The sequence below is a fragment of the Leucoraja erinacea genome, chromosome 5 (genome assembly GCF_028641065.1).
Source record: "Leucoraja erinacea ecotype New England chromosome 5, Leri_hhj_1, whole genome shotgun sequence".
NCBI classification, from domain to species: domain Eukaryota; kingdom Metazoa; phylum Chordata; class Chondrichthyes; order Rajiformes; family Rajidae; genus Leucoraja; species Leucoraja erinaceus.
Genome location: NC_073381.1, coordinates 19,529,399 through 19,557,072, shown reverse-complemented (window position 1 = coordinate 19,557,072; position 27,674 = coordinate 19,529,399). Strand labels below are relative to the sequence as shown.

Genomic DNA, 27,674 nt, shown 5'->3' with positions numbered 1-27,674 from the left:
CCCCTCTCCAGCTCCCCGCTCATTGCACCGGCGCGGGGGCTTTGCACTGTCTTCACGTCGGCGATTCTAGCAGCGCAGTGCAGTCACCGGAGACGTCAGGACCAACGGGACACCGACCCCCAGGCCCACCGCAAGCACGGAGAACCGAGAGACCCACAGCCAGCAGCAGCCCAGCCCAGCCCCGCTCCAACTTCTCCTGCCGGGATCAAGGCGCAAACTCGCGACCTTGCGGATATGAGCCGAGCACTCTACCACTGAGCCAGCCATTAAAATCTACGCAAAAAAATTTCCATTCCGAAGACCGACAAATTCTGAATTACGAAAGGTGTCTGGTCCCAAGGCTTTCGGATAAAAGGTTGTGCACCTGTACTGGAGGAATTCAGTGGGTCAGGCAGCACCTGTGGAGGGAATGGCTAGGTGCTGTTTCAGGTCGGGACACTTATTCAGACTTTAGTTGCCTATCCATTCCCTCCACAATTACTATGCTACCTGACCACCTGAATTCCTCTGGCACTTTGTGTTTTACTCAAAATTCTCCCCCAATACCCCGCCCTCCCCCCCCCCACCCCCCACACACCCCCCCTCCCCCCCATATCCCTCCTCCCCCCCACTCTCGCAAACACCTCCCGCCCACATACACACCTACCCTCACCTCCCCCCCACCACAGACCCCCCGTGGTGACTGGCATCCAACGGGTCCCACTCAGTCTGGTTTTTTGTTAATAAAAATGAGCTTTTTTACACCCTTAACAGTTCCAAATTTGTCACCTTAAAGTTTTAGAAAGAATTTTCAATTATATTTAGCTGTAGGGTACATCCTCCTTGCAACATGTTGGCAGGAACAAAGTGGAGACTTAAATATTGAAATGGTGAGATTTATTTTACGGAGTTGTAAATCTCAAAGGTTTGTCTTCAGAATATGTTTCATTTTCAGTACTTTATTTGGTGCAATTTCCAACCGTCTTGTAATAAAACTTTGTTATTCTGTCTGCAAGAACAAAATAATCTTTCTTAGAAGGGAAAATTATCACTTATTAATTTGATACAATGTCAAAGGGTTCAGCATTTTGCATGGGATTTAACCCAGCGTGCACCATATTGGCTTTTATCACATTTCAAATTTGTTTCTAACAGGATTGATAATTCTGTTATTTTCATTTTTGGCAATAGTATATCCTTTCCTTTTTCGGCCAAGGTTCTATTGAATATGACTCCATATATCAATCTCCAGTGTGCTTAAAAGATAAAGCATTAGGATCATTAAATTGGAGCAAAAGCACTTGTGCAAGTATCACACTTGGCAGATGTGGCCTAGTGTCTTGTGCTCTTTGGAGGACTTGGAGTGGCATTAGGATTGTTCAGTTAAATTGTCACTGCACTGCATCAATGCTATTTTGCCAGCCAGTATTATTGATTTAAGAGCCTTAGTTCAACAGACATGCCACCTGATAATTTTGCTCTTGAATTGATACATTCATTGATATACATTCATATGAAATGTAATGAATAAAATGTGTTAATGCAAAATGAAAGTTTCTGGACTAAAAGTAACGTATAATATGCTGCTTAATTTCTCTCATGTGATCCAACAGGAAAAATGTTTATGTTCCACTAATTTAAAAATAATTTAGAACCTTTAGTGGTAATTAGAAAACTGTTAAAAACCTTTACTTTCTCATGCAGAATCAATTTCTTGTAAATCTTTAAATTATATTGCATTGATCTGTTGATGTCTTCCATTACTGCTGGTGCTTCCAAAAGCTGTTGTGGGTAGGGATGGGAGTGGGGACGGCAAGAAGCAAACTCTTCTATTTGACCTGATTGCTATTGTCATACAAAGAACATCTGGAAGGTGTCCTGCAGGAATGGAAATCTCCTGTTTCTGTGTCTACTGGCGCCAAACAGATGTTTGCAGTAATATATGGTTCACCCCAGGTAATTTCTTCTTTGATTAGCCTAGAGCATGAGGATGAATATATCACAGACATTGTGACATCGTATGTCAGCTTTTATGAGGACAGTTGCATTCCCACTAGGACCCGGATCTGGTTCAACAAACACAAGCCCTGGTTTACAGCAGAACTCATACAGCTCCGCCAGTCTAAAGATGAGGCCTACAGGAGCGGGGATGCAGACCTCTACAGGCAGGCCAAGTACAAGCTGAGAAGAGGAATCGGAGCTGCCAAGGAAAGGTACAGGAGAAGATAGAAACATAGAAAATAGGTGCAGGAGTAGGCCATTTGGCCCTTCGAGCCTGCACCGCCATTCAATATGATCATGGCTGATCATCCAACTCAGTATCCCATCCCTGCCTTCTCTCCATACCCCCTGATCCCTTTAGCCACAAGGGCCACATATAAACTCCCTCTTAAATATAGCCAATGAACTGGCCTCAACTACCTTCTGTGGCAGAGAATTCCACAGATTCACCACTCTCTGTGTAAAAAATGATTTTCTCATATCGGTCCTAAAAGACTTCCCTCTTATCCTTAAACTGTGACCCCTAGTTCTGGACTTCCCCAACATCGGGAATAATCTTCCTGCATCTAGCCTGTCCAAGCCCTTAAGAATTTTGTACGTTTCTATAAGATCCCCCCTCAATCTAAATTTTAGCGTGTACAAGCCGAGTCTATCCAGTACAGGTGCACAACCTTTTATCCGACGATCCAAATAACGAAAACCTCCGAATAGCGACATTTTTTCAGTCCTTGAAAAAAGGTCCTTGAAAACGTTCACCGAGGGCGGCCCGCAGAGGTGACAACGGAACCTCCGGTCGGTCCTCGAAGAAAGGGGAACTAAATCCCCATTCATAAAAGAGGTGAGGGTATATTGCGCTGGAGGGTTAATAATTGACAATATGCTGCTACCTGCCCGCTGAGTTAAAAAGTTCCCACGGTAGACACGATACACAGTGTATCGTGAGTCTTGCGTGGGAACTTTTTTAACTCAGCGTGCAGGCAGCAGCAGATTGTCGCTCCCTTCAGTTTCACCCCACCTACACCCCTCTGCTTCCCGGCCATGTGTGTGACCCCTTCCCTCCCCTCTCCAGCTCCCCGCTCATTGCACCGGCGCGGGGGCTTTGCACTGTCTTCACGTCGGCGATTCTAGCAGCGCAGTGCAGTCACCGGAGACGTCAGGACCAACGGGACACCGACCCCCAGGCCCACCGCAAGCACGGAGATCCCAGAGACCCACAGCCAGCAGCAGCCCAGCCCCGTTCCAACTCCAGAGGAAAACTGCAAACTGGCCGGAGACGTCAGGACCACCAGAAGCCGCTCCCCGATGGGCCGCTACGGCGACAAGTGGCAGTTCGACCAGAGCCCGAGCTGCGCCCTCTCATCGGGACACCGACCCGCAGGCCCACTGCAAGCACGGAGATCCCAGATCAGCAACTCCAGCCCAGCCCCGTTCCAACTTCAGAGGAACACGCAGTGTATGGGCAGAAGCTGATAGTGTGGAAGGTACTTCTTGTTCTTGGGGTCGGCAGCTCGGGCTGTGGGCGAACTGCCACTTGTCGCCATAGCGGCCCATCGGGGAGCGGAATCCTCTGGAGTTGGAGGGGGAGGGGGGTATTGTGCTGTTTGATCGCCCCCTACTATCCCAGGGACAGGGAGACTGGACGTTCACCGATGGCGGCCCGCAGAGGTGACGGCGGAACCTCCGGTCGGTCCTCGAAGAAAGGGGAACTAAATCCCCATTCATAAAAGAGAAGGTGAGAGTATATTGCGCGGGAGGGTTAATAATTGACAATCTGCTGCTACCTGCCCGCTGAGTTAAAAAGTTCCCACGGTAGACACGATACACAGTGTATCGTGAGTCTTGCGTGGGAACTTTTAAACTCAGCGTGCAGGCAGCAGCAGATAGTCGCTCCCTTCAATTTCACCCCACCTACACCCCTCTGCTTCCCGGCCATGTGTGTGACCCCTTCCCTCCCCTCTCCAGCTCCCCGCTCATTGCACCGGCGTGGGGGCTTTGTACTGTCTTCACGACGGCGATGGCTGCAGGTAAGTGCAGTCACCGGAGACGTCAGGACCAATTGGACGTCGACCACCAGGCCCACCGCAAGCACAGAGATCCCAGAGACCCACGGCCAGCAGCAGCCCAGCCCCGCTCCAACTTCTTCTGCCGGGATCAAGGCGCAAACTCGCAACCTTGCGGATATGAGCCGAGCACTCTACCACTGAGCCAGCCATTAAAATCTACTCAAAAAAATTTCCATTCCGAAGACCGACAAATTCTGAATTACGAAAGGTGTCTGGTCCCAAGGCTTTCGGATAAAAGGTTGTGCACCTGTATAAGGGAACATATACAGGGAGAAGAGAATGGAGCCTTGTGGAACCCCGCAGCAACGGCTAGCTGGGGAGGAGAAAGAGATGCATATGTTTGTAGAGAAACTACTATCTTTGAGGGGGAGAGAAGGGGTGAGAAGGGGGGGTGGAAGAAGGAGCGGAGACACTTTTAAGAAGTATAATAACGTTTAGCGGGCATTTTACCTACCGGTAGGTCTTCCTTGGTCCTGAAAACTCCAATGAGCCAATCAAAATGCCTGGTCATCGATGGAGATTGCCTACGGCTGCCCTCGACTGCCTGTAAATAAATAGCGACCCCACTCCACTGCACTAGGAGTTAAAAAGACCCATGCCGACCAAATTTTACTCCCGAAAAAGTTTTCAACATGCTGAAAATTTTTCCGCGACCTAGCTGAAGCCATGAGTATTTAGGAACTTCCCTCGAGCATGAAGGAGAGTTCCAGCGACCTCATAGGACCTCCTAGGACCATGTGTCGACCATGCTGTGAGTTTGAAGGTCAAAGACACTCTTCTAAACTCACAGATTAGGTCGCCCAAGTGGGACAGCCCCATGACTCCAGTCTACGAAGACTGGACCCTTCCCAACCCACTCCTCCCCAATCACCACTTCATTCCTTACAGTCTGCAAAGACTGGGCCCTTTCCCACTCACCCCTCTCCAATCTCCAATTCCACTTAACACCCACTTATAGCCTGACTCCAGTCTGCAAAGACTGGGCCCTCGTCCACTACCCACCCCTTCCTTGCTGCCCAACATCAGTATGGTCACTTCTCCATCACCAACAATAGAAATTGAGGAGGTGGAGAGGCTATTCAGAAAAGTCAGAAATCTACAGGAACAGACAATATTTCCCCCTCTACCCTCAGGCTATGTGCCAAACAACTGGCACAGGTCAACACAGATATTTTCAACCAGTCCCTGCAAACCTGTACTGTCCCTGCCTTCTTCAAAGTCTCCACTATTGTCCCTGCACCCCAAAAGGCAAGGATTACTGGTCTTAATGACTACAGACCTGTCGCACTGACCTCTGTAATCATGAAGACCCTTGAAAGACAAGCTGGCCCAGCTGAAAAATATCACGAACCTGCTGGACCCTCTTCTGTGTGCATACCAGGCCAATAGATCAGTGGATGACGCAGTCAACCTTGGCCTGCGCTTCATCCTTCAGCACCTAGACTGCCAGGGGACCTATGCAAGGATTATGCTTGTGGATTATAGCTCAGCATTCAACACTATTGTGCCAGGGCTACTACGCTCCAAACTCTCCCAGTTGACTGTGCCTGAACCCCCTCTGTCAGTGGATCACCAACTTCCTGACAGACAGGAAGCAACAAGTGAGGCTGGGAAAGCACATCTTGGACCCACAGACCCTTAGCATAGGAGCACCGGAAGGCTCCATACTCTCCCCTCTCCTTTACTCTCTCTACATCAACAACTGCACCTCCACAGACTCCTCTGTCAAGATTCGCCAGTTTGCAGACGACACGACCCTGATCCAGGATGGGGAGGAATCTGCCTATAGGCAGGAAGTGATGCAGCTGGCGTCCTGGTGCCTTCGTAACAACCTGCAGCTCAATGCTCTTAAAACAGTGGAATTGATTGTAGACTTTAAGAGCTCGCTCTCCCCTCCCCCCACTCACCATCAACAACACCACAGTCACATCTGTGGAGTCTTTTAAGTTCCTTGGAACCATCATCTCCAAGGCCCTTAAATGGGGGGGGCACCTAAATGCCACTAGGGGGCGCTGTCCTGTACACGGCTGCCCAGCCAGCAGCTGTCTGTCTCTTCATCTTTTTATTTTTTATTTTAGTTAGTTAAGTGTTTTGTTGGAGGTCTAGACTTTTTTTATGTGGGGGGTGGGGGGGGGGGACGGGGACTACCTTTCAGGGTCCCTACCTGGTCGGAGAGGCACCTTTTCTCCGGGCTGCAGCTTCGACCCGTCCTCGTAGCCTACCAGCAGGCCTGGAGCGGCGTTTCCTGTCGGGGACCGCCCAGAACCACGGCTTCGGCGGCGGCACAGCGCTGGAGCGCTATCGTGGAGCGGGCGATGCCTTGCCTGAGTCGCCGCGCTGAGATCAACTGAGACCGCCGGGAACAACATTGCGGAGCTACGGGTCTTTGCCTACCGCAAGAACAGGAGTGGAGCGGCCAGCTGCGGGCGGCGGCGCCGAACTTTACACCGGGAGCCTGGGATCTCGCGACAAGATCGCCAGTTGTGGAGCTCCAACCAGCGCGGCCTTGTTGGCTTCGGAAGCTGCGGCTTCCAGTGCGATAGCGGCCGTCCCAGGGTTCCCAGGCCGCGGGGAGGACTCTCCCAACGCCGGAGCAACATCACCCGGCGAGAACAGCCAGGAACATTGGGCCTCCGTAGAGGCAACTGTGGAGGCCTCAATAGGCCCGACTATGGGTGAACTGGGGTTGGGGACTGGACTTTGTGCCTTCCCTCATGGTGGGAGCCATTGTGGGGGGATGTTCTATGTGTTTAAGACTCTCATTGGTGTTATGTCTGTATTTTTTTGTGTGCTACAAAATGGCAAAAAGCATTTCACTTAACTACACCTGGTTGTATGTGAATGTGACAAATAAAATACCTTTGATACCTTTGATACCATCGACTCCACAGTCAAAAAGACCCAACAGAGGATGTACTTCCTGCGACAGCTGAGGAAACACAATCTGCCACAGGCAATGATGGTACAATTTTATACGGCCATCGTAGAGTCTGTCCTCACCTTCTCCATCATGGTCTGGTTTGACTCAGCCACCAAGCACACCATCCGGAGCGAATCGTTCGATCAGCTGAGAAGGTTATTTGCTGCAACCTTCCCTCCATTGACAAACTGTACACTGCAAGGGCCAGGAAGCAAGCGGGTAAAATCATCTCTGACCCCTCTCACCCTGGCTACAAATTCTTTGAAGCTCTTCTCTCTGGAAGGTGACTCCGGACTGTCAAAACCGCCACAGCCAGACATAAAAACAGCTTTTTTTCCATGAGCAGTAGCTCTACTCAATAACTAAAAGTCTGTAGCCTCCTTTTGCTCTGGTATTTTATTTCATTCACATGATAGAAACATAGAAATTAGGTGCAGGAGTAGGCCATTCGGCCCTTCGAGCCTGCACCGCCATTCAATATGATCATGGCTGATCATCCAACTCAGTATCCCTTACCTGCCTTCTCTCCATACCCTCTGATTTCCTTAGCCGCAAGGGCCACATCTAACTCCCTCTTAAATATAGCCAATTAACTGGCCTCAACTACCCTCTGTGGCAGAGAGTTCAAGAGATTCACCACTCTCTGTGTTAAAAAAGTTCTTCTCATCTCGGTTTTAAAGGATTTCTCCCCCTTATCCTTAAGCTGTGACCCCTTGTCCTGGAAAACTATATGATAAAACTAAAATGATAAAACTATAATGTTTTATTCTGAATGTTTTATTGTTTACTGTATGTCGTGTTGTTACTTGCGAGCGGAGCACCAAGGCAAATTCCTTGTATGTGTACATACTTGGCCAATAAACTTATTCATTAATTCATTCTCTCTGTCTATACTACAGATGGTCAAGAGTTTCCATCAGCCCATTCTAATCAAGTGTTGCCCCTGATTCTGAAATGTAAGATTATACTTGCCTCATCTGGCGGGATTGCTGAGGGTCTAGATGACATTTGCGTACGGACCTTCTCAATTACTTTGTGTCACTCTTTCTTGGACATGCATGTCTGGCTTTGGTCCTGTGTTCAAGCTTCCCTCATAATTTGAGCACCTAATGTTAGCTGATTCTATGTCAGATCTGATGGAGAGAACATTGGCTGAGATTTCAAATTGAACATTAAGAGGATGCCTTGTCACATGATTGGAAGATCCCAAGGCACTGTAAATGGCCTGTCCACTTTCACGATCTCATTCACGACCTTTTTTACTCGTAGACATTTTTCATCATGTTGAAAAAACGCTCCAACCTACTTGATGCTACAAGTACCTATGACTAGCATCACGACCTACCTATGACCTACCTACGACCTATCTACGACCTCTTACGACCTCCTACAACCTCGTGACGACCATGCTGCGAGTATGAGTCAAGGGCAAACTCGGCATAGGTCATGAATTAGGTCGTGACAGTGGGACAGGCCCTTAAGACAGATGTTCTGCCTGATCCTGAGTGGTGGTCACCCATCAATTGCACTGTATTAGAATTTTGCAGGCATTTCATTATTATTTTCGGAAACTGGCTGTGTCCAAATTTTCTGCGGAATTTCCAATGTTGCAACATAATGATGGAAAAGGTATTTCATTTTCTCTGAACATTTTGAATGCTTGTAAGATGCTCACATAAAGACGAGCAGTTCTCTCTTTCAATGAAGCTGTCAACTGTTAAATGGCTCCTCAAGTATTATGGGCACTGCAACATTTTCACATTGGCAAGAAGTATTTAAAATAATTTATAAGAGCTTCTATAAGTATTGTAAAAAGAACAATAGAAAAAGTAAATGTGGGTTCCTGAGAGACGGGAGCCAGCAGCGTGTTTGTTATTTTCGACTTTTTTTGGTATGTCCGAATATTTGTGTTAGTGTCTCTCAGTGTGCCTTGCGTGGGGGCGTTGTGGGGGAGAAAAGGGGGAAACATTTTTTGGACGCTTACTCGACGGAGAGGCGACTTTTTCCATGTCGCTTCTCCGCCTCCCCTCTTGCGGCCTAACAGCTTGGATTGGAGCGGCCTTTCCCGATGTCGGGCCCAGAGCTTCAGCAGCGGGCGCAACGTGGACTTTTCCATCGCGGAGCGGGGTGAACCCTTGCCGGGGGTCACCAGAGTGGAGTGCTCCGATCATGGGGCTGTGGTCTGCGGAGCTTCAATAGACAATAGGTGCAGGAGTAGGCCATTTGGCCCTTCGAGCCAGCACCGCCATTCAATGCGATCATGGCTGATCATCCGCAATCAGTACCCCGTTCCTGCCTACTCCACATATCCCCTGACTCTGCTATTTTTAAGAGCCTCTAGCTCTCTCTTGAAAGCATCCAGAGAACCTGCCTCCACCGCGCTTTGAGGCAGAGAATTCCACAGACTCGCCACTCTCTGTGAGAAAAAGTATTTCCTCGTCTCCGTTCTAAATGGCTTACTCCTTATTTCTGAAACTGTGGCCCCTGGTTCTGGACTCCCCCAACGGTTTCCTGCCTCTAGCGTGTTCAAGCCCTTAACAATCTTATATGTTTCAATGAGATACCCTCTCATCCTTCTAAACTCCAGAGTGTACAAGCCCAGCTGCTCTATTCTCTCAGCATATGACAGTCCCGCCATCCCAAGAATTAACCTTGTAAACCTACGCTGCACTCCCTCAATAGCAAGAATGTCCTTCCTCAAATTAGGGGACCAAAATTGCACACAATACTCCAGGCATGGTCTCATGAGGCTCTGTACAACTGCAGAAAGACCTCTTTGCTCCTATATTCGATTCCTCTTGTTATAAAGGCCAACATGCCATTCGCTTTCTTCACTGCCTGCTGTACCTGCATGCTTACTTTCATAGACTGATGTACAAGGACCCCCAGATCCCGTTGTACTTCCCCTTTTCCCAACTTGATGCCATTTAGATAGTAATCTGCCTTCCTGTTTTTGGTACCAAAGTGGATAACCTCACATTTAGCCGCATTAAACTTCATCTGCCATGCATCTGCCCACTCCCCCAACCTGTCCAAGTCACCCTGCATTCTCATAGCATCCTCCTCACAGTTCACACTGCCACCCAACTTTGTGTCATCTGCAAATTTGCTAAAATTACTTTGAATCCCTTCATCCAAATCATTGATGTATATTGTAAATAGCTGCGGTCCCAGCACCGAGCCTTGCGGTACCCCGCTATTCACTGCCTGCCATTCTGAAAGGGACCCGTTAATCCCCACTCTTTGCTTCCTGTCTGCCAACCACTTCTCTATCCATGTCAGCACTCTACCCCCAATACCATGTGTCCTAATTTACCCCACTAATCTCCTATGTGGGACCTTATCAAATGCCGCTGGCGTGGCGTGGACTTACCATCCAGAGCCGGGGATCGCCGGAGAAGAGCTCCCACTGCCGGCCTGTGGCCTATAGCATCCTGAAGCCATGGTCTCCGGTAGGAAAGTGGCATCCCAAGCTGCGGAGTTCGACTGTCCCAACGTCGGAGTTTCAATCATCTCGACGAGAAGGCCTGTACATCTAGCCGGCCGTTGTGGCGACTGCGGAAGGTTTATGGCCCCAACCACGGATGAACAAGGGAGGAGGACTGACTGAACTTTGGTGCCTTCCACCACAGTGAAGAATGCTGTGGTGGATGTTTGTGTTGGATTTTATTGTGTACTAGACCAAGTGTAGACCCGCTGGGTCTGCTCCCCCAATGGTGTGATCCTCCACCCCAATATTCCACCATGTACCCGTCTCCTGCAATGGAACTGAAGCCGTTCCCAAAAGTAAGATTCCAGCACTGCCCTGCCTCCCTCAGCAGTGGATTAAAAAAAAAAGAATGGTCACCTCCCCTGCCCTGCTCCAGCAGTGAAAGGTTCAGAATGTTTGTCTTAAAAACTTTGTTTTCGAAGTGTGTTGGAAGCTGGAAGAGTTATGTAAATGGAAGCCAAGCTTTCTTTTCTTTTTGAAATACTTGGGGGGGGGGGGGGGGGGGCTGCAGAAATGGGGGATTTATTTCAGATTCATTTCAATTTTAAAACGTGTACTTCAACAGTATAGGGACAACGAAATGAATGAGGAGTGGATACTTAGAAGAGCGAAATAGCAAACGATCTCTAAAAAAAATGGATATATATCTCGTAGATTGAGCGTCTGGGGTGGGATTGGCAATGAATCAAAGGAAGTTGTTTAGTAGCCGGCAGCCGTACCGGAAATGAATCCATTCCGATTGGACATCTGCGAGCAACGGAGAGACCATGTCCGATGGTGGACAGTCCATCTGCGGGTGAGGATCGGGCGACGAATCGCCCTCCGCAGGACAGGGATCCGTACTGCAGGCGACAGACTCAATGGAGGGGAGTTTTATGATATATATATAGATAATTGTGTGTTCTTTTTTTTCTGCCAAACCTGTCGCTGCTGGCAACAGAGCATTTCACTGTGCCATACTGGTTGATGCATGTGACAAATAAATTTGACTTGCAGCGGTAGAAGTTTTAATCATGAGGAAAATGACTTCATCTGGAAGAACAAACGCTTTTGAGCCTACTTTTCACAGTGGAAATATTGTGGGTCCAAGAGAGGTCTTGGAGAAGGGAAAGGAACTTCTGAAAACACGTTCCACCTCCGACCCTTTAACGTCACCTCTGGATTCCTTCTACAATGTTCCTTGGTCTTCTTGGATTTAAGTGCCAGGTACCTGTCAACCATGCTGCTAAAGTATTCATTTTTTTCCCTGTAAAGCTCAACTTGAAGAGTTGATTTCAAATTGTAAAATCTGCATACTTGACTCTGGTGTTAGTACTTATCTTGCATCATTTGAAAAAAAAGGGGATTTATAGGTGAAGAGAAATGTTGGATTTATTTAATTTGATCTACCAAACTTCCAGTTAAAAGGAAAAAAGACAAGTGTGTTTTTTGTCATTCTGAACCAGAACAATGGAATTTGTAATTGCTGCAGCATTACAGGCTCATTGAATGCAGCCACAACAATAAATGTAATAAATTATCACTTATTCCAAGTAGAGTAGATCATGATAATGGAAAAAAACCAAAGTACATGGAGCAATCATAGTTGCGCATAGTAAGAAAGGTAGAAAATATGACATTGCTTTTCAGAAAAAACGAGAGAGATAAAAAGACAGGCAATACTGAAAATCAGTTATCCTGATATTATCAGAGGGAAACATACTATAGTTCATTTTAAGAAAGCTATAAGCAAAAAACATTTAAAATCAAAATCTGATTAAGCAGACATTCTAAATTTTTTTGAAAGATAAATTGTTTGACAAATCTCAAACTTTCTTGATAACTGGCAGTATTAATAATGGGAACAAGTGCATGTAGAATATTTGGGGGACAAAAAAATGGGCTACGAGGCTGACACAATACATTTTTAACAGTGAGTGAGGATTAGTTTGAAGGACTAATAAGAGTGACTAGGTTAAACCTATCATTATCAACTTCTCAGTGAGGGCCGTAGAGTGCCACAAACATTAGGACTGGGGATTTTAACTAGTTTACTGATGCATGAAGTAGTAGTGTATAATATGTCCATGTCTGCAAATGATGCAAACCTAAGCATGGCAGCAGGCTGTGAGGAGAAGGAAAATACTTTGCAAGAGGATTGAGAAAAGTTAAGTGAATGGACAAGAAGATGGTAAGGGGATGAGCAGGTGAGTTATTTCTATTGGTATGAAAAAAGTTAAAATGCATGTTTCTAAAGTGGTAGGAACATTACTGTTCAATTGCATTTGAGTATACATAATACAAAGCTGACATCGAATGTAGAAAACAATCTGCATGTTGTCCTCAATTGTTATACTTAGAGCAGAAGTGGAAGGAAGTCTTGTCACAACCATAATAGACTTTGGTGCGACTGCATCTGGAGTGGACCCAACAATTTTTGTCTCTGTACCTAAAATACATTCATGTCTAAGTGGCAATGCAATTAATGTTAACTTGAATAATTCTTGGGGAAATAATGATGTCTTTTAGAATTAACCTTTTTCTCTCAAATTCAAGATTTTGTCAGGAATTGACAGGATTGAGGTTGAGGGAAGTCGAAGTCAATTTAACATCTCTGACTCAGAAGATAACATTGAACTTTTTGAGATAAAAGGTTCTGAGTCCGTCTCACTTCAAGACAAGATATTTGACCTGAAAGATGAGCTCTGCTTTTCTTCCCAAGGATGTGGCCTAACCTGCTGAACATTTCTCGCATTTTCTGCTTTTATTCAGGACTCCTATATCTTGTCATTATCAAATTGCTGTTTGCGGGAATTTTCTATGCTCTGGCTCTCATCATTTCAATATTTCAACAGTGATAATATTTTTATTTTTTTTTATTTTGTGATAATATTTCAAAGTTGATTAATTGGCCGTAAAACACTTTGAGATGTGTTGAAATGAAAAATGATTCAATTTAATTGTCATTGTCAGTGTACAGTACAGAGACAACGAAATGCATTGAAAATGATGTGAAAGGTTCTTGCATAAATACACATGTTTTCTTTGATCTTTGGAAATGGTCTGGTCACTAAAGGCCCTGTCCCACGATGCGAGTTTATCCAAGAGCTTATCCAAGAGTTTATCCAAGAGTTTCTACCGACAAACAAAAAAAATCAAACTCGTGGTACACTCACAAGTGTTTTTTTACTCTTGGAAATTTTTCACACTGTTGAAAAAACTTCACGAGTTTCCGCGTTTCCCGAGAACCTGCCGTTTTCATTACGAGCCGATACGAGACATCCACGAGCTCCGACGTACCCGCTACGTACATTCTACGTACTTACCACGAGTTTGATTTTTTTTTAAACTCGGGAAAGCTCTTGGGTAAACTCGCATCATGGGACAGGGCCTTTAGGATTTCAAAGGGTACAAAATACGGAAACAAATTATTCAACATAACCCATCCATACCGATATTGGTACTACACTCAAGCAAACTCCAATCTGTTTGCATTTAAATCTATAAATATAACTCACTATTCCCTTAACCTTTGATTGCTGTTCCAACATCTCCTTATTTGCTTCAGCCACTCATTCAGTACCAGGTTACATATTTTTCACCACTCTTAGGGTAAAGTAGCTGAATGAGCTCAAATAGTATTAGATTTCTCAATGAAGTATCTTATATCAGTGGCCTCTATTTATGTTCCCCACTAGTGGAAACATTCTCAGCATCTATTATAACAAACTTTCATACTTTATATCAGTCCTCCGTTTTCTGAAGAGAAAAGGGACCCAATCTGCTCTTGGTTTGCATGCTCTTGGATTTAGAATTCAATTCAGGAGCAATTTCTTCACCTATATATTTTTGTCTGCATTTGGTCTGCATTTTTTAATATAAATCCGTTTTTTTAATAGATGTTGAGAAATTCAAGGGATTCAATGTGGAAAGATAGTTTGGGCCTGTAATTCCTGGATTTTGGAAGATTGAGGGGTGATCTTATTCAAATATGAAATATTCTCACAAGTGGGAGTGTCAGGGACAAGGGACACATAAGATAAGGGAACTGTCATTTAAAACTAGTCTAAATTTTCAGACGCTAATGTATCTCTGACATTCCTTGCCCCAGAATGTGGTGGAGGCCAGATCATTAGAAATATTTAAGGTGCAGTTAGGTAAACATTTGAAAGATTGAGGAATTGTAGAATGTGGAGATCAATGTTGGTTCTTAATCTTAATTTCCTTTGGTACACCATGTTTCACTCTTAATGAGTGAAAGCATTGAAATCTGGTTTGCAAAATAACCTATTGTTGGCAACAATTAAATCATTCCTCTCCACATAACTCATGACAAACTTATAGCATATGAACCTTTTGGAGAAGGAGGTCTATAAATGCAACTAAAATCAAATTTCCCATTTAAACGAATAAATTATTTTAAACTAGCAAACTGTCCTTTATTCTCCATACACATTGACACAAATTATCTATTTCAGCTCCTGAAAAAATACTAAATATTCTGGTAAAGTGTTTTTTCTGTCAATCACAAACCTCTGATATTGTACTAATAAATTAGACAGAATTGTTCGCATGGCCCCTGACTCTCTATAGTTGGAACTTAATACTTAACGGATATTGATCCCTACTGGATCCTGCAGAATTCCCAGATATGTGTGCAACTTTGACATTTTATTTAACATTTTACTGGTAATGATTCTAAGCACATCGATACAGGACCACAAACAGGAGAATAGGGTTGCCTTGTCCTTGCTTAATGGAATGCTTAAGATTTTTTTTACAGAGAAAGATGAATGTAGGATTGAATGTGCACATGAGGGAGTGGAGGAGAGAAAACTGATCATAAATATTCAAATGCATATAATTTAAATTGAACATCTCATCCAGTAGAAAATAAAATTGTCACCTTTTCAGAGGATATAATTTACATTCCAGAATACAGAAAAAAAGATAAAACTAAGTAAGGTCACAAAACTTATTTTCATGGGATTTTTAGAGTTCTGGAATTGTACCAAAGAATTTAATGTTGATAAATGCCACATGGGAAATGTAAATGAGGCCAGTTTTTTTGGTACAGGAATAAAGGTGACATTGATGTGAACCCATTTATTACTTGCCTATGATTGCCCTGTTAAGGTTTCGTGAGTTGCCCCTGGGTGTATTGAGAAATTTGACAGGGCGGCAGTTGTGTAGTAGTTGGATTAAATGTCCACATCAGAATACAAAGTGACTTGAATTCTGATCCATGTAGTTCTTTCTTTTTTTATGGTTCGCTCCCAGTTTTTGGCAAATTAATTCAAGATAAAATTATTTAGAAACAACTCGCGTGTGCGATGCATCACACTTGCATGTTTAAATTTTAAGAAAATTAAATATATTGTGAGAGAATAGGGTGAAATGTGTATAGACTTTTCTTAAGCTAGTGAAAATTAAAGAAACGTATTAAAGTCAGAATCAAGGTGGCAAGGGAACAGAATGTGTAATGGTGCTTTTCAGACAAACAATCAGTTTGCCACAGGAAACTGTTTTTTATCACTTTTTTAATTATATTAGAATTAGTATTTTTGTTTAGTTTTTATTCATAGATCTTAACTGGTGTACCATTGAAAATTAAATGTATAAGCATATTGAATAATAGCACACTTGATATTAGGTTATAGTAACAAAACAGAATATGTTAGAAAGGTCAGGCAGAATCTGTAGAGTGAAATGAATCAATATTTCATGTTGATGCCCTTCACCTATCTGAACCATAAACTCTCTGCTTCTCTCCACGTGGATGCTGACTGACCTATAATGTTTGCAACATTTTTAGTTTATTCCAGGTTTCCAGCAATATTTTGACAGCATTTACCTTTCCATTTGGTACAATGGAAGGATTCATGAGAATAATGCAAAGGATTAGCGGTTCCACCCACTCGAAAGACTATAGAAAAACAAACCTAATAATTTTTTTGTTAAATAGGAATGTTTTGAGAACTAGAAAAATCAATCATGTCTGAGGGGTAGGTCACATGGGGCTCAGGCAAACATTATCAATAAAAGAATGAAACTAAATTAATAATTTAAAGTGAATAGATCTATTTAAGATATAATCTAAAACATGTATGAAATTCTGCATTGTTGAATGGAGAATGAGAAAATCCAATATAAACTAAATGGTGTATGTTATTTTTGAGGTGGTGTGGAAACGTGCAAATTGAGGAGGCTGACTTAAAAAAATAAGAATGATTAGCTTTTGTTAAGAGAAATAGTGTTCAAAAAACAATAAATAACGTTAAATCTATATGGTCCAATGTGTTTATTACGCTCAGGTTTTTAGGAGGGTATCAGAAGGTGATTAATTTCAATTATGTGCCATTTGGACAACCATGCTCCAAATCACAAACGGTCTTGATATGAATGAGAAAAGACTATTCCCAGTGGCAGAAGGGTCAGTAATAAATTAGAATTGAGCAAATCTCTCTCTAGCAGCCAGTATGCTAATGTCTGGATTTAGAACAATGATTAAGGGGAAAAATATTGACCACAAAATGTTGCTACTGGATTTTTCAAATGTACCTGAGGAAATAGATATGTCATTTGTTTAAGCATCTTCCCAAAGATGGCACTTATGTCATTGCCGCAATTCTGCAATAACACTGACTAGATTTTTTACTTTCGGGCAAGATTGCTCCAATTTTGTCCAGTGTGCGATCTGTACTTTAAGACAGAAGTGAAGGCCTCCGATAGAGTACAGAAAAGATTTACCTAGATAGACCTAATAAGAAGTGTACTGCATTAAACAATGAAACTGATAGAAGTATTAAAAATGATTAAAAAAAACGTGATAGAAACGGTTCCCACTCTTAAAGGGATAAAAATCAGTGGCCATAGAATGAAAATGAGCAACAAAAGCGATTTGAAAAGAAAACTTTTTAAGTGCAACAAGGGATTAGAGGGATTAGAATCTGGATTGCACTGCTGCTGTGGACTGGATAGGTAGTCTCCTCAAGTATAGATTTGTTTAGTAATATAAAAATAACACATGATTTTCAATTGCAATTATTTTGGGGTGAGGGTGGGGGAAAAAGAGGGCGGCACAGTAGTTCAGCTGGTAGTGCAGCTGCCTCAGTGCCAGAGACCTGAGTTCAATCCTGACCTCGGGTGCTGTCTGTGTGGAGCTTGCACAGTCTCCCTGTGACCACGTGGGTTTCCACTGGGTGCTCTGGTTTCCTCCCACATCCCAAAGGTGTGTGGATTTATAAGTTAATTGGCCTCTGTAAATTGGCCCCAGTGTGTAGCAAGTGAATGTGGAAGTGGGATAACACAGAATTAGTGTGAACGGGTGATCGATGGTAAGCGTGGACCTGGCGTGCAAGAGGGCCTGTTTCCATGCTGTATTTCTAAACTAAACTGAACTAAATTTTAATCCAAGTTCACCTATTTCTTAATTTACCACATGGTCAAATATTGAATAGAAAATTAGCTGACAGTTTTGGTCGTGAAGCAGCTGGAGAGAATCCCATTCTCTCTTGAGAGAAACATGCACCATTATTCCTAAGGATATTTGTGGTAGATGTGGAGGGATTATGTACAATCCCCATGTTAAAAGTCACAAATAGTTAACATCCACCAATATCTAATTTTATATCCTTTGGTCGTCATATTTTATATACCAATAGTTATCCGATAACCAAACCAAAGTGTAACCTCTCGGGCTACATGATGTCAGGGAAGGGATGTTTTAAAACTCAGTCGGCGCCAGAGACCCGGGTTCAATCCAGAACTACTTCACAATCAATCTAGGTCAGTTCACAATTCAGTGCATCCCAGAGTTCTTCCTTGCGAGCAAGGGCTGCAGATGGTTACACTTGTAAATTAATTAAAATTGGTTATGATGCAGCATCAATTTATTCAACAACATTGTGCTACTATAGATATATATCAAGCTTGATGTATGATTGATCAGTATTTGCTGCAGAAAACGCAGAAATAACATAAACCACTGTGACAAATGCCTACAATTGCACTAGGGCATGGAATGTGGAGTTTGTAACAACGGTGAGTTATTTGCAATGGATTGCTGATCTTAGCTATATTGCGACTAATACTTAGCAATGTCAAACTGATAAAATGTTTTTAATCTCAAGAAGGCAGCATTTTTTAACCAATTGGATAAGAGTACAGCACAGTATGTGTTTTGCAAACTATCACTCTGCCCAAGTGCTGAGAACATGTATCAACTAAAAATCTCACTGTATTTATGATTCATTTAATATATTTTCATATATTTAAAAGGTCATGCAATTGAACAATTTAATTTAAAGATGGTTTATCTCCCTGATTATTTAATTTCACGTGGGATTGATCAAATTTAGTTACAAATTCAGGAAACATTACAGAGAGAACTGTTTCCTGGATGCCAGAAGTAATTGGAGAATATAATGCCTGAAGAACGAGTATTCTCACTAATCCCTTAAAAGGCACCAGTTGACATATCTTGATTTATTGTTACTGTGAATGCTCTCCAATTGCTTCAGTGCTGTGCTAATTAACTTGGTCAGTTGATTTATTATTTTTCCCTGCAGTACGTTTTGGTTTAGGGGTGGGGTGGGTGTGGGGGGTAATATCTTTTCCATAAGCATCGATCTAGAAATCTTTGAAAGCTGACTACCAAAAAAGGTTACATGCAAAGGAGAGTGTGTGAGTGTAGCAGCTGGATAAGTTACCTTTGGATTGGTTGACAGGCTTTTTAGTGACTGATCTGATATTGGTCTAATATCCTCTAGCTACTCTGCCAACAAATCCATTTTTAAATAATCAACATTTGGGTTGTTTGCTGATTGTTTCCGACATCTTTCTTTATTAAAATAACCAATGACAATCTAAAGCAGAACACTTGCAATGTTTGACCTTGTGTGGCATGATTGTTATTTATCAATCTAATTGCCAAGAATTGACGATATCTGATAGAGAGAGGCTCTATCTGAGTCTTTATCCCTGTATTAGTTCTTTAACAGTACATATATGGAATTGCCCTGATGATGAACGAAAGAGATAGGAACATTATTTTGACTAAACTGATCATTTTCCTCAACTCTATCTTTTATATTAAAAAGTATGACATGGTCAGCCATTTCAGCACTCTAACAGCAGGGGCCACGAAGATCTTCTTAGCTACTAATCTCCAATTTACTCTGTTCACAGTAATAATGAGTAGTGGATACATTTTGGTCAGGACATAAAGGCGCACACCTGCTCAATAAGCTTTCGGCTCTCAGTCAATAAATGATGTGTTTGTCTACTCCAGTGAGTTGAGCTAGGCTGACTTTCCAGTGCAGCGTAGAAAAAATGCTGCAGTTGCTGGAAATCAGAAATAACAACAGAAAATTCTGGAAACACACAAAGTCAAGCAGTATGAAGAGAGAAACTATCAACATTTCTGGACTGGGACCTTTCGTCTGAACTGAGAAAGGACAAAAACAAGTTAGTTTTTGGTAGCAGAGATGAGGGGAGGGGGGGGGGGAGGGGGAGGGGAGGGGGAGGGGGAGGGGGAGGGGGGGGGGGGGGGGGGGGGGGGGGGGGGAGAGGGAGACAAAAGGAAAAGCTTGAGATTGGGTGATTTAGCGTGGCAGTTAAAATAAAATGAACTGTCTATGTGTAACATGTTACTAATAGTCAGGTGTGGGACATGACCAGCTGGCTAAAAGATAAGGAAAAATCGAAGTCAAAATGATGGCAGGCAGACATGGCCAATTCTGAAACAAATAGAAAGAATGAAGTATCGAAAGTTGGAGAATTTGATTATTGAGTTCTACTGCTGCAATGCACTCTTTCAGAAGATAAAGCATTACACTTTGAGCTTGTATCAGGCCTCATTGTAACAGTGCAGGTTGCCACAGATAGATAGGTCAAAGTGGCAGGTATTGGGAAGCTTAAAGCCCCTGTTCCACTTAGGAAACCTGAACGGAAACCTCTGGAGACTTTGCGCCCCACCCAAGGTTTCCGTGCGGTTCCCGGAGGTTGCAGGTGGTTGCCGGAGGTTGCAGGTAGTGGAAGCAGGTAGGGAGACTGACAAAAACCTCTGGGAACCGCACGGAAACCTTGGGTGGGGCGCAAAGTCTCCAGAGGTTTCCTTTCAGGTTTCCTAAGTGGGACAAGGTTTCCTGCAAAATGAATGCAGGTGCTCTGAAAAATGATTTCCAAGAGTGAGTGTGGCTTCTTCACTGTAGAGAAGGTCACATTGTGAACACCAAATACAATGCACTAGACTGGAAGAGATGCAACTAAATCACTGTTTTACTTGAAAAGACTTTATTCTATCACATTGGTGAATATGTGTTCCACTGTCTGGCATATCCTCTTTCATTTAAAATTTTAAATACAACTTTGTCTACAGTCTAAGAATCCTATACAATTGATAAAATCCTGTTCAGTGAGTGATGCATTTGCATTTTTTAATATTACTGATTGGAAAGAGATGTGTGACTTAGCATTAAAGAGGCTACTCTCCGATTGATGTATCCACGGATAGAATGAAATGCTTTCAAATATTTAACTTAATTTTAAGAGAGTATTAACTGGATGTGTGAAAGCACCAAATTTGCTTTTTTAAATCTAGCTAATTAAACTTCTCTTTCTATACTTCCATAGCTCCTAAGGAAGAGACATATAGGAAATGACATAGTTACAATTGTCTTTCAAGAACCAGGAGCACTTCCTTTTACACCCAGAAACATCCGATCCCACTTCCAACATGTGTTTGTCATTGTCAGAGTTCATAATCCATGTACAGAAAATGTCTGCTACAGGTAAGTGGTTAGCTGTAACCTTTACTTATATTACTGATGTGTTTTAACTTTTGCTTTCACCACCTGTGATGATTCCCAATGAAATGTACATACTGTATATATATTATTCTTGCAGTTTCATGTATGTATTAATCTATGAGTTCTGCTTTATGATCATCAAACACTTAAGGAAATTAATAGCTCCCTTGCTTTCTGGCCAGTGCAAAGCATTTGAATCACATGATACTGTTTTCTCTTGCAGTTAAGGGCAAGATACATTTCTCTCCATCCATCAACATTGCTGTTTATTGCTTTATGGGTAGTGCCTAGTGTGACAATATTGCCATTACAGATTTTCTGATACAGATTTTACAAAACACACTGTCCTGGGCACTGATAATTTGAAGGCTTGAATGTCATTTGGAATTGGAAATTCTTGAACAAGAGATGGCCGAGCTAGGATAGACATAGGGACGATAGTTCCACTTGAAATATCAAGTAAGGATCCATGAAATTGGTCATTAAGAAGAAGTATATTTGTACAGAGTGGTAAGAATATGAAACTCGGCTTCACATGAAATATTTGTGATGAGTAACAGAAAGGCATTGTTGGGAAGTTAAATAAACATGGGGAGAGAAAATTAGGGGGATGTGTTGATTGGGTGATTTGAAGCAAAAGTGGGAGAAGGCTTATGTGGTAGGTAGGGATAGTACAGTAGTGCAGTAAATAGAGTTGCTACCTCCAAGCTCCAGTGATCTGGGGATGATCCTGACTTCATGTGCAATATGTGCAGTTTGTACATTCTTCCTTTGTGTAGGTTTCCTCCAGGAACCTGCGGTTTCCTCCCAGATTCCATAATCATGAGGGTTGATAGCTTATTTGACCACTGTAAATTGCTCGTAATGCGCAGATGAGAGGCAGAACATGGGAGTAATTGAATGTAGTGTAATGTGTAGTGAAGAAAATTAGTGGGAGAATGAGATTGCTTTGTGAATCATCATCAACTAGATAGGCTAGAATGACCTCCTATGTCGCATAGAATTGCTGGGTCAAGTTGCCTGTTCTTATGCTATAATTTCAGTGATTATGTGGTTGGGTATCTAGCAACTTGCAGCTTGAGGCAGTAGCTTGTCTATATTTTCTGTTAACAAAGGCTGATCTCTGTTTTGGAGTCCACTGTCTCCATTTGAGTAGTGAGAGGAAAATCACAGAAAAAAAATCATCAGAATGACATGACATTGAATGTAAGAGGCTGGTTATCAACCCCCAATAATTGCAGAGTTATTCACAGATTGAATTAATTTATCAAACAGATTTTGATGTAATACAAATGTGACTAAATTGAACCAGAAGTGCTTAGGATCCATTAGACAGAATCTAGAATCGAATGAAGACACAAGGTACTGCAGATACTGGAATGTTGTGTATAACACAAAGTGCTGGAGTAACTCAATGGGTCAGGCAGCATCTCTGGTCTGAGGAAGGGTCCCAACCCTAAAATGTTGCCTGTCCACCATAAAGTTCCTCCAACACTTTATGTTCTACGCTAGGATAGAATGGATGGGCTTAAGTTGAATGGGCTGTATCTAAACTGATTGGCACCACTGTCCTTAAAGGATAAATAGAGGACAAGAACATCAGAAACAATAACTATGAAATTATTGAACTCATTGATTTAGCAAGTGAGAGCTATGTAATTTCAACCTTAAACAACAAAGGAGGTGGTCCAGTGCTGTAGACACCTGGGTGTTAAGGGAAATATATACTGTGTTGGATGATAACCCTTACAAACAGATATGCGAACCAGAAATATGAATAGAGCAGATACAATGCAAGAAATTTGACCCACTCCAAGAAGAGATAAATATGTGCCAACAAAAATAATGTTTTCTAATGGAGTGAATCAGTGCTTGAAGATGGTAGTGTCCAAGGTTCCTGCTGATGCCTCTAATTTAAACTAATGATCTGGATTTGAAAGTCACAAGTGAGCATAAACTCACTATGGCATATTGAAACAACCAGGGTTTTTTGGGACCTAATAATAATCGTGAGTTGATAAAACTATTGTAAATTATATTTGATACAGATGTATAGTGAGGTACTTTAAGCTGTAAGAAAAAGATGCAAGGCATGCTTAACTAGTTTGGGACCTGGGAAAAGGTACAATAAATATAGATTGAATTGTGCCTAGATGTTAATAAACATTATATCTGCCAAGTCGGTGGTAGTTAAAGAGTATATTTATTGATCTAGCACCCAATGCGGGGATGCATTTAGAGGGCAATCGGTTGGGTAATAACATCATGATAACTAGACTGCAATCTTGATGTTTGATCCATAGTCCCTCTTGTGAGTTGTTGGTCAATTTTTCTGAATGTATAGCTAACTATGCCAATAATTTGATCATCTAAACCGTTAGACAGCAAAACAGCCACGATGCAGAAATATTGCAGATGATGAATCATTAAGCTGATTCATATCATAAGGGACATGATGAACTGCAAGAGTGCTAAAAGGCAAGGTCGGTCTGTTGTTTGAATGCCGTTTCTTTTTCAACAAGAATGATTAATAACTGGGATGATCTTTTCTAAGGTCTTCCAATTAAATTCAATAGTCAAATATCTTCCATGCTGATTGGGATGGAACTTATTCAGGTGTTTTCTTGTGTGTGCGGTATTGTAAGCCTGATTCTAATTTCAAAATTACATTATAGATGGCGCAAAGGAAAAGGGGGAGCTGAGTGCTATGCTTTCCTATATGTTTTTGAGAAAATGGCGACCTACCACAGGCACCTCGAAGGATAACATAAGCACCACAAATCTTCCAAATCCAGTGGAATAAGTTAACCAATGTTAGTGTTCTCTACAAGGCTAGCACCTCACTTCATCAAGGCCCTAAACTCAATTAAACAAGGTGGACAGATTATGTTGATTCACATAGCCCCCACCCCCTCCCCCCCCATGACCATATTTAAAAAAACATGCTGTGGACCAGAGCCTGCAGGTGCATGTGGTTAGGTAAATAGAACGTTTGCTCAAGGATAAAATTAAAACCTGATCTGATGTTAGCCCACCTGAATCCCACCCTGAGCCCGAGGATGTACTTTTTTTTTTTAAGCTGACCTGACCTTCCGATTCCTATACATTGTTAGATCTTGTTAAACTTGGATCAGGTTGCCAAACCATAGAACAAGTGATGCCGGCTTAATTTTAATGTAACAATGGCTTATTTCAGTCTTATTTAAAAGAAATACTTTTACAAATTAGCTTTTAAAAGCAAATCATTAAGTTTGCTTCTCCCTGTGCAATGTCGAAATTGCTTGACCTTTCCTACACAGAATTTTACATAGTGTTGTTGATTCTTCCACACTCGTAAATTCTAATATATAAACTATTTAATCGCAAAGAGAAATTAATAAAGTATCAGTTTGTTTGAGATTTTTTAAAAATCACAGCTTGACTCTGAATGGTGATACACTCGTATGAAAGAAGGGTTGGTACCTGTACTTGGTGGTGTGACAATAACCTATGATTTGGGGTCCAGTTATCCTTCCTAGGCATACCAGTCTACTATCATTTTAAAAAGGACACAATGGACAGAAGCAGATTGACCAGTAAAGGTGGGCAGGCATGAAGATTAGATCTTGATACCAATTATCACAGGTGGGGATTAAAGATTTGGATAATCACACCAAAACGAGGAAGTAAAAGTGCGATTGAAGCTGAGAACCAGCAAAAGGAAGTAGATTATAACAAATTAGCTGACAAATGTGCCAGCAACTAATCTCACAAGATGATGTCATTATCGCAATTGTAATAGGAAATCCAGAGTTTTTAATTGACATATGCACCAAGAACAGAACAATGAAACTCTTGCCTGCTCCAGTTTTATAAGCCCATTAATGCAATACATTACAATAAATAAACAATAATCAATAAGATAATCAATAATACCAGATAACCAGGCTCCAAAAAGTGAAGTATGTAATGCACCAGCCAAAATCCATAGTGAACCATTGTGGAGCTAAGGTTGTGGTTCAGGGTGTGCAGTGTGGTTCAAGAGTCTGATGATTTCTGGGAAGAAGCTATTCTTGAACTTCGGGTCACAGTTGTCAGGCTCCTGTACCTTCCCAACGGTAGTAGCGAGATGGGAGCATGGCCAATGTGGTGTGGGCTTTTGCTATTAGCTGCCATTTTGTGGCAGATCTTCGATGTTTGGGAAGACTCTGTATGTGATAGACCGGTCAATGTCCACCTTTTTCTGCAGCCCCCATTCCTGGATGTTTGAATTACCAAACCAGGCCCCTTGTAGAAGTTCAATAATCGGATATAATATTACTGATCGTGAAATCGACCAGGACTGAGAGTTAGCACTAAGTGGACAAAATAATCACTATGATTATTTTGGTTAATTTTGTAGCACTAAGTGGACAACATAAACACTATGATTATAATTGGTTAATTTTTTTATTGAAATTATGATCTTTTACTACCATTGCACATATAGCACAGGTAAAAGAAAAGTTTTAACCACTTAAGTGAGGAACAGTGAAAGAAAGTGAAGCTGAAGAAATGATTTATTTCCAGCTGGTTTGAGGGAAAGGAGATATATCCCAGTTAAAAGAATGGACTAAATAGTTGCATTAAAACATGGCATAAAATCTACAGCAGTTTTATAAAGAAGTAATTAAAAAAAACTTAGGGAATTTGGGCAATGAAAGTGATAATCAAAGTAAAAGAACAAATATATACATTATATGCATCCATGATAATTTTTGCAGAAACGTTTTAGCTATATTTAAAAGAGAGAGTTTAAAAGTAATCTAATCTTTTCGGAATATATTCACCAGAAAACTGGTAACGGGAAAATGCCAGTATCTACAGTCAGATCCAAATCTAATTAAATTTGCTTGGAATTGGTACAGATTCAGTATTGCAGAATAAATAATTTACAAATTGTTCATTAGCAACTGAAACTTGGATTTATGTAGACATGGTATCTTGGCAGTTGTTTGTATTCTTTCTGATCACTATTTCTCTTGATAAAGTCAAATTGTACATTCTGTATTTTGAAATTGGGATTACAAACTGATGCATTGTCTGTTTAAACACATACAGTGTGGCTGTCTCCAGGTCTAAAGATGTACCACCATTTGGCCCACCCATTCCCAAAGGAGTCACGTTTCCCAAATCTGCAGTATTCAGGGACTTCCTACTTGCCAAAGTTATCAATGCAGAAAATGCAGCGCACAAATCTGAGAAGTTCCGGGCAATGGCCACCAGAACAAGGCAGGAGTATTTGAAGGATTTGGCAGAAAACTTTGTAACTACAGCTACAGTTGATTCTTCTGTGAAATTCAGCTTCATTACACTTGGGGCAAAGAAGAAGGAGAAGACAAAACCCCGGAAGGATGCACAGCTGTACAGCTTTGGAGCCATGGTGTGGAATGTTATTGCTCGGGACTTTGGCCAGTCTAGCGATATTGAGTGTCTTCTTGGAATCTCCAATGAATTCATTGTGCTTGTAGAACAAGACTCCAAAAACGTAGTGTTTAATTGCTCGTGCAGGGATGTCATTGGCTGGACCTCTGGATTAATGACTATAAAGATCTTTTATGAAAGAGGAGAATGCATTCTGCTGTCTGCTATGGAAAATTGTGCAGATGACATCAGGGAAATAGTACAGAGACTTGAGGTAAGATTAATGTTTTCAATTCTACTGCTAACTTTAATATGATTTGCTCTTGTGTGATGAATTTGTATCCATATTCTGAGTTGGGTTTGTGCCTTATAACCCTGTAAGTGCTAAGATAAAATTTATTGTAAATGTAAAATGTTGAGGCAGTTTGCAAAGATGAATTCACTTTTGAAAACTCGTTAATCAAACACATTTTTTTGGACCAATACATCGGTTTTAGCTTCACATTTTCTCAATGTAATAAATACACTTTATCTGAAGAGGCAGTTTATGCTCTAGATTTGGGGTTTAAAAAAAAACATGCCATCTTAAATCTTGTAGTAAATATTACCAAACTTTATGTTAATTACAATCAACCAACAACTGCAGATGCTAATAGTGATCACTGTTTAATTCCACAGCTTTCTATTTCCTACTCCCTCAACTGTTGTTAGAAACATTAGGTCCTTTAGTTTTTACATTATTTTAGAGATGAAAACAAAATTGTCCAATATAACGGTGCACCAAAGGTTTAGCTAAATGTTTTTGAACTGTATCGAGATTGTGGGATGAATCTTTTCGTACAGCCTTAATCCTTTTGTTGTATAGCTGTATCACACTCTTGCATTTGCCTCAGTCTCTTCATTTACTTCGTATTCAAATCAATCTTCAGCTTTTCCAGTCAATTTAAGAATAGCTGAGCAAAAATTGAAAGGCAGGTTTGAAAAAATATTCACGCCTTCAGAATGGGGAATTACGGTCGACAGTTAACTGATGTCAGAAATCTGAGTAT

General features: G+C 41.9%; 1 protein-coding gene across 1 annotated transcript in view; it reads left to right on the top strand.

The window, feature by feature from the left end:
- The window catches only part of LOC129697005 (signal-induced proliferation-associated 1-like protein 2), a 437,405-nt gene that overhangs the window by 218,891 nt on the left and 190,840 nt on the right, over window positions 1-27,674 (top strand). Inside the window, exons 9-10 of the mRNA XM_055635187.1 lie at window positions 21,068-21,225; window positions 26,323-26,899. Of these exons, the coding sequence (XP_055491162.1) occupies window positions 21,068-21,225; window positions 26,323-26,899 (735 nt within the window). The remainder of the gene's footprint in view (window positions 1-21,067; window positions 21,226-26,322; window positions 26,900-27,674) is intronic.